Consider the following 8,070-nt stretch of genomic DNA (forward strand, 5'->3'; position numbering starts at 1 on the left):
TGATTTGTAGTTCCCTGGTGGTTAGTGATGTTGAAGTTTTTTCAGGTGTCTGTTATCCCTTTGTATGTCTTCTTTGGAGAAGTGTCAGCTCATGTCTTCCGCCCATTTTTTGACTGGATTATTTAACACAAGCAGAATACAAAGAAGACATCTAGAAGGATCAGTAAGGATGTTTAGAGATTCTTTGTTTATTACTTGAGGGAGTATGATTCTAGTGCACAGAGGGATCAAACTAGTCTAATAAAATGCTGCTGTCAGCCCAGAGAAACAATAGAGCAATCCCAGAGTCTTGCTGGGAGGGAGGAAACTAGCCTCTTGCTAGTCTACTTAGAAAGGGCAAAACCCACCCTGTTGACAGCCAAGTCGAAGACAGTATAATATTCCCTAAGGAAGACATCTCCCAGAATCCACAGGGGCTGCCCAGTGGAGGAGGGCAGGTAAGTGACCTCAATCCCAAGGGTGCAGTAGCCATTGTTCTGCAGAGACAAAGGACATAAGGATATAACCAGGTGCATGGAGAGGTCTTTCCCCACAGGTACATCCCACCCTGTATTCCACAACACCTGTGGGGTCCCTGGCTTCTTGTTCACCCTCAGCCCTGCCACTGGTGACTCCCCATAGGTGCTCAGATGTGAGCTGGGACATGGAACAGCTGTTTGGACCCATCCAATCCCATTTCCCTGGAGCCTGGGGTGCATACGTACGTTGAGGACATAAGTAGAAGGAGGCAGAGGTAATGGGGTCCCACTGATGACGAAGGTGATGGTGGGCAAGCTCTGTATGGAGTTGCAGTTGACCACAAACTGAGAGAGAGGAAAAGCAGAGCTGTAGAGTGCCAGGGGCCTGGGGGCCCAGACAAAGGGCCCGAATCTCCCATTCCCTGTGAGACTCTCTTCCTGACCTTCCAGCAGAGGCTGGTTGAGAGCGTGGAAGGCAAAGCCTGATTCCCAGGTACAACACTAACCAGAAGCTTTTGCTTTCCTGGGCCTCCTTGGACACAGCTCAGCTCTGAGATTTTGGTTGTACTGATATGGCCATAAGGAGTCAGGCTCATTCCAGAACACAGATTTCTATTGCCAGGAAGTCCCATTTACAGAGAAGAAGCCTGGGCACATTCAGTGTGAAACATGCTCTCACACAATTCATATCCACAGTAGTGTGCACCTATCTATGTACTCAAATCACACACACACACACACACACACACACACACCCTGAGGACCAAGATTTAGTCTGACTAAACTAGACTCTTGCATGCAGGAGGAGCAAACTACAGAAGCACATTTAAGGAGAACAGGTTTGGGTACAGTAGGCTGCTCAGAGTAAAAGCCAATGGAGTATTCCTAGGGAAGAAGGAAACCCAAGAGGACTGGAGAAGTACAATATGCCTGAGTCTGTTGTGTACAGTCAAATGACAGTGGCCACGCCAAGGTGAGATGTGTTCCTAGGGCCTGCAATGGAACAGCCACCCCTCCTGACAACCATTCAGCCCATTCTCACAGTTGGAGTTGATGTTATTCCCTCCCCTTATGCCTCCTTGAATTCAAGGTTCATGCCTAAAAGGCCATGATGTGTCCCCACCTGTTCTGTCCCACTAGGAGCTCAGTTCTCCACCAATCCCTTCTTCTGTCTCTCATGAACTCATTGCACTCAGGCTCCTGTGCTGAGGCTGCCTGGATGTGCAGAGGAGCCCTGGCTTCTGGTTACTCACAGCACCATTCTGATCTTGCTGGGCTCCTGTTGCCTTCACAAAGGATTCTAAGTACTGCTGGGGAACAGTCAGTGGGAAGGTTCCTGTATCCACGATCCCCTGGCAGCCCTGGGAGCACAAGCCGGTGGCCTGGTTACCGATGAGAAACCTGAGGGGAACACCAATACAGAGAGAGTCAGGCATTTCTTGGGGTAGCTGGGTGGCCCAGTCAGTTGAGTTTCTGACTCTTGCTTTTAGTTTGATTCATGATCTCATGGTTGAGACCAAGCCCTGCATTGGGCTCCATACTCAGCGTGGAGTCTGCTTGGGATTCTCTCCCCCTCTGACTCTCTCTCTCCCTGTTCTCTCTCTCCCTCTCTTTCTTTCTTTCAAATAAATAAATAAATCTTTAAAGAGAGAGAAGGAGAGAGTCAGACATATTTGCCATAAATAAGTGCCACATCCACCCTAATCTCCCAAAAAGCCAGGGCATACCTTGACACTGCAATCCATGTAATAATGTAATGAAAATTAACAATAATAGTAATTACTATTGGAGTAATATCCTCAGTCTTGGTCTGGTGACTACTCCAGCTCAGCTCTGGGGAGTAAGTACTATGTCTTATCCTCTTTAATCTGCCTACGTGAGGCCCAGCACATAGTGCCAAACAGCTAGAGCTGGTAGTCACATTGTAAATACACATTCGACACTTACCATGTAGGACACACTCTTACACTCTTACAAAAATTATGGTGATATAAAGAGGACTAAATTGTATTTGCTATTTTTAAACAGCCCATTCTAATAGACATGAGACAACACCATAAGCCAATAGCTGCCAATCTCCATAATGTAGTCCTATGTGATTCAGTCCCCGATCGCTCATCCAGCTTTTTCTGCAGCTCTACTCTTCCTCTTAAGTCCCTTTGTATTTTGGGTATAGTTGGTGAATCAACCTACTTGAACGTAATGGTAAACAAGACAAACACCACATACATAACAGAAACACATAAATGGTGTTTAATTGCATCTCTGGTGAGTGCCATGAAAGAAATGCAATAGGCCAGAGAGGAGGGGACTTGATCTACTCTGGCAGTGAGAGTGAGTCAGTCAGACAAGAGTTATTCTGAGAAGAGATGCTTAAGGGGTGAGTGCAATCGGTCCAAGTGAAAAGACGCCTCTATTGCAGGCACAAAAAACTACTTGTCAGACATTCAACTGCTTACCTCTCTCTCTACTCATGCATATTGGGCTTATTACCCTGTGTCTACCTGAAGATGGGGAGCTAGATATTGGGACACAAGCCAGTAATACTAGGGGACTGGAAGAGAGATTGGGCTCCTGAGAGGCCTTTGGAGAGGCCTCTCCTCCAAAGAGGAGGAGCTAGGAAGTAGGAGCTAATCTGGGCCCCAAAGGATGCACACAGGACATGAGGCACTTCAGGTGATATAGTTAAAAGAGAAGCAAGAAAGTCATGGCAAGGTGCAAGGACATGTTGAAGTCCTCACTATGCGTCAGGAAGTGGTAAGAAGGCCATACTGACAAATAGTGCCCAGCTATTGTATGGTCTTGAGTAAAGGTCAAAGAAATGCATCTTGAATTGGTAGTGATGGAGATTTCCTGAAGGCCTGGAGTATAGAAGTAACTGATTCATGGTCCTGAGCTCTGGGAGAAGATATGCTTGTGCTCAAATTTTGAAATTTGTGAAATGTGTGAAATTTGGATAAGTTACTGAACCTCTGAGCCTTGATTCCTTTATCTACACAATGAAATATACTACTGAGCACTTTATAGTGTTTAGCGGAATATATATATACAATAATACATATAAAATATTTAGCACAGTATCTGGCACATAGAAAACATCAAAGACAGCTGTTACTTTCACTGATGAAGAACTTGGTAAAGATTGTGCTACCTGGGATAATGAAGCTTCCAGGAACAAAGACATGGATTCACAGAATCCTAGGAATGACCAACCTGCTGACATGACAAGGTTCAGTGACCAAGTCAGAAAGTTCATTCAAGAGCTAGATGCCAGAGTATACTGAGCTCCAGGAACAATCAGCTTGAGGGTTTGCTGATTCTTTCAGAAGTGTGTGCCAATGCAAGAACAGGAAATAATGTCACATTGGAGGAACATCCTAGGGGTGTCCATGATCCATAGGAATTTTCCTCTAGTACTTACTCATCGATAGCAATCTGCCAGTACAATTCTCGGGTGACGGGAGTCCAGATGATCTCACCAGAATAAAATTGGGAGTTTGAACCTCCCAGGATGAGTTCCCCACCATACTCATAGGTTGGTTGGCTATGGAAGAAAGGAGAAGAGCATGAATTCCCACAGTACACATGATCAGACATCTCCTTCCTCCCCTCTCACCATCCTTCTCTTTTCAGACATAGAGGAACCAGAGGACAAGGGGTCTTGTGCTTTGATCTGCTCTTCAGACTCAACCAGAGGACCTGTTTCTTCCTCCCCCTCTCCCTTTGCTCATGCTCTGTCTCTGTCTCTCTGTCTGTCTGTCTGCCTCAAATAAATAAATAAAATCTTTAAAAAAAATACTTCCAGTGCATTTAAAATAAAATTCTCTCCAAAATGAAATAATAAATTTTCAGAGATGGATGAATTGCATTTAGCTAGTTAAACTCATTGTATCAGGAAATTTTAAGACCTTGGCCCTGTCTTATGTTGACTTGCTGAAAGCCCCCATAGCCTCATTTGCTGAGATCTACCCATGGCAGGGGTGCTCACCGAGAGAAGTAGAAGCTGAAGATGGGCTGGGTGAGCTGGCCCTGCTGCATCATGTTCTGAAGAACTGTTGGGCTATTGCCTGCAGCCAGGTCAGAGTAGGCCATTCCCAAGATACCATCAAAGTATGAATAGTAGAAGGGGTAGTTGGGCTCACTCTCACTCAAGCCAAAGAGCTGGTTGTTGATGACGATGTTCTGAACCTGGGACAAGCAGAAAGAAAAGATTAACAACTCAGGTGGACAAAGTTTTCCCAGACTTAGGTGCCCAGGGAATTGAATCTAGACCCTTTTGTGGAGAGAGGAAGTTGGGTTATTTCATGCTTAGCTCAGTCATGCGTGGGTTCTGGAAGATGAAGGGATTCAGCATCATCCAACCGTACATGTCTTAGAAGAGTGTGGGAGTTGGGGAAGCAGAGGCCATTGTATTCTGGAGTTAGAGTTTCTACTTCCATGGACAGTGAAAGGACAGTGGCTGATTTTATTTTGAACAATCCATGTGCACAAATGACATAGAAGCTGTGGGTGCTTGATATAAAGAAAAGAAAATAGTGAAAGGAAGGTCTTTAATATCTACAGTAAAACCATGTGGAGAAGGAAGCAGATGTGCTCCATGTGGCTACGGAGGGCAGCATAAGACCAGGGAGCAAAGTCAGGGGAGGCACAATAAAAAGAGCTCCCTGCAGTCAGGACTGCTGGGGAAGCAATTCCTGTCTTGGGAGAAATGTTTAATTAAATCATCATCAGCATACTTTCCAAACATCAGTTTCCAGGAATTTGTACCTGTTTAGTAATCGTGGGTCTCTCTGAGAGCATTAAGCTCCAAAGAAGGGGATCCAAAGAGCAGACCCACAGAAGGATTGAGAACAGCACTTACAGCCACAGTGTCATATCCCAGGAGCACAGTCAGGCTGCCAAAACCATAGGCCAGGGTATAGGTTTGCTCAGTGCTTCTGTAGGTAGAGGAACTGCTGGGGTTGAACTTGTTATGATTAGCTGCAGATAGACAGAAGGAAATATTAGCAGAATTCATGGCTCTCCAACATACTTGGAGGACACGTATCCTTGATGGCCTGAGATGATCAGACCAAGCCTGGGATTGGGCCTCAGTCTCAGATCCTTTGTGCTGAAGACAATCTGTAGCCCCAGAAAAGTCTGTCCCCTTAGGAAAAAGATGCTGCCCCTTCCCTCCATTTCCTGAGGGATGGCTCAACTCAAAGTGCCAGGAATTGGGGCCTACAGGAGAAAACTGAGGAAAGGGAGCAATGTAGAAAAGAATGGAAGCCTCGGTCTATTTCTGCTGTCTCTCTCCAGAACTGTAGCACCGGCGAAAGTAGACCAAGGTCAAGATTTCTAGATGATCTGAATTTAAGGAGGATGAGATCATGGGTATGCACCAAGAACTCTGGAATTGGGTGATGAGATTGTGCCCAGTCCTGACTCTGCCCTGCTCTCTGCTCCTCTCCATGGATGAGTGATAATGGTGGTATACTCACAGCAGGCCCGACTCTGGCAGTAGGTAGAGGGCACCCACAGGTTGGAGGAGCCTGTGTCAAAGAGGATCAGGAAATTTTGTGGTGGTGTCCCAATGCTGATCTCTCCAAAGTAGTAGTTCTGCAAAGAAAAGTTTTTCACTCTCTTCAAGCAGCCAAGTTTTGTCCTAAGGATGGGGAAAAAGTTGACTCACTAGAAACCACATCTTGCCGAAATCATTTCCCTGGGGAGTTAAGTACCTTCTCCCTCAAAAAGTTCTTCTTCTCATCTGCAGCCAGTTTCCTCTCAATATTCCCCATTTTTGTCCCTAATTGCAAGCCTGTGACTAGCTGAATCTGGCAAGACAATCTCATCTTCCAAAGCATTTTGACTTTTTATCAGGTGATATCTCTATGGATTTACCATTCTATGCTAGAACATGCAAAGTTGGAGAAGTAATCACTTTTTCTCCATTTCCAGTGTCCATCCCCTCTCCCCACTTCACACACACACACACACACACACACACACACACACACTTCTTTCTCTTCCAGTGTTAAATATTTCTCCACCATTCTCCTCACTCTGGTCACACAGTAGCTAAGGCACCAAAAAGTCTAGAATGAGAGGTAGCATGGAAAGCAAGAAAAGAACTTCACTGAGACACGGTTTAAGTTCTAAGTGAATGCAGGCCAGTCGTGTCACTTACCTGCCTCTTCTTACACCATCTATAGAAAGTGAAAGTCAAAATAGGAGATACCTAGGGTGGCTTCTAGAGCTGACACTCATGTGACATCACAGAGGGTGGTCCATAGGACACCAGTGTGTTGAGATGCCCTGAGCAGACACTGCAGCCTTGAAGAACACTCAAATACTTGCTCTAAGGTCTACCAGTGTATGTTTCCAAATGGGAAGATATATGGCATCTGGAGCCACTGGAGATTTGCCTGGCAGCTTTGCATGTGCTTTCCTTCTTTCCCCTGCAGCCCATCACTGGGACTTCCTTTGGCTCTCTCAACTGACTTCAATATGGTCACTGTGAATCTCATAATTGTATAAAGGGAGCTTTAGAGAGTGAGCCAGTAATGGGAAGAAAGAAGGAAGGAAAGGGAATACTGTAGTGTTAAGGGGTTCCATCTCATTATTTATCCAGACACATAGGAAGGTGAGACTTAGGTTTAGTAAGAAGTCCAAAATCAGAGCTAATGAGAAGTCTAAATAAATATCCAAGAATGGTTTGTGGCCAAGGGTTATGGACACCACCTCCCCTTCACTTACATCCAGGTAATTGGTGAAGGGCTCATAAGCCACAGCATCATTATTGTAAAGATACTTGGCACCTGGGTCGACCTTTGGGTGGTTCTTCAGGAATGTGTCTAGTACACCCCGCTCTTTCATCACCTGGCGGATGGACTTGCCTTTCTTCAGAATGATTCTGCAGAGATTAGGACAAACAAAAGGAGTGATCTTCACGTTCTCCATTAAAGCAATTCCTTCAGTGATCTGGTCTGGAGTTTTCAAATCTCCTTAGAACTCTGAAAATCCACTGCAACATATATTTGGGTTTTTCTACTTACATATTGTTTCCACAGAATAAATTTCTGTTTATCTATAGTCCCTCCTATAAACTTGGGACACGAATCCTGTTTCCCTCTTTCTTAGCCAACACAACACCAATCCACCCTTACACACACACACACACACACACACACACACACACACATACCCCACATTCATCTATACATACATACATACATACATACATCATACATACATACATACATACATACATACATACATTTTAAGTCATGGTTCCCTGGGTATTCAGTTAATGGTACCAAGACACAATATGATGGCCTTTCCAAAAGATCTGCAGCTGAATCCTCATACATACCTTTCCACACCCTCTGAGAGGTGTAGACAAATCAAGACCAAGACCAGGATCTTCATGATGCTGATTTTGGTGGCCCCCCCACACACAACAAGACACAGCAGCACACCCAATGAGTAGGACACACAGAGTGAGACTGGGTCTCTCTTTTATACTCTGATCTCCCTGCACTTTTCAGCTGTAGGCACGTGATCTTCTTAGCCTTGTACCAAACTGTGCCCCTACACATCTATGGATTCTGTTTGTTTTTCCTCCTGGCAAGAA

At 45.1% G+C, this 8,070-nt stretch overlaps 1 protein-coding gene across 1 annotated transcript; it reads right to left on the reverse strand.

Annotated features, from left to right (window-relative positions):
* Positions 1–215: 215 nt before the first annotated feature.
* Positions 216–7,865, reverse strand: LOC132000639 (pepsin B). The gene is made up of 9 exons (XM_059374268.1): positions 7,810–7,865; positions 7,194–7,350; positions 5,939–6,056; positions 5,320–5,438; positions 4,447–4,646; positions 3,880–4,002; positions 1,712–1,859; positions 705–803; positions 216–476 (listed from the first exon to the last, which is right to left on the reverse strand). The coding sequence occupies exons 1-9, from the start codon at positions 7,863–7,865 to the stop codon at positions 324–326; spliced, it is 1,173 nt and encodes a 390-aa protein (XP_059230251.1). The 3' UTR covers positions 216–323.
* Between the last annotated feature and the right edge of the window lie 205 nt (positions 7,866–8,070).

The sequence above is a fragment of the Mustela nigripes genome, chromosome 14, assembly GCF_022355385.1.
Source record: "Mustela nigripes isolate SB6536 chromosome 14, MUSNIG.SB6536, whole genome shotgun sequence".
In the NCBI taxonomy this organism is placed as follows: Eukaryota; Metazoa; Chordata; class Mammalia; order Carnivora; family Mustelidae; genus Mustela; species Mustela nigripes.

Excerpts from the sequence above, each read along its gene's own strand:
- LOC132000639 (XM_059374268.1), bottom strand. The coding sequence starts at position 7,865 with ATGAAGATCCTGGTCTTGGTCTTGATTTGTCTACACCTCTCAGAGGGT. Across the intron at positions 4,003-4,446 it reads TTCAGCTTCTACTTCTCTCG|CCAACCAACCTATGAGTATG; the intron begins GTGAGCACCCCT and ends TTTCTTCCATAG. Across the intron at positions 1,860-3,879 it reads TGGCAGATTGCTATCGATGA|GTTTCTCATCGGTAACCAGG; the intron begins GTAAGTACTAGA and ends TGTTCCCCTCAG.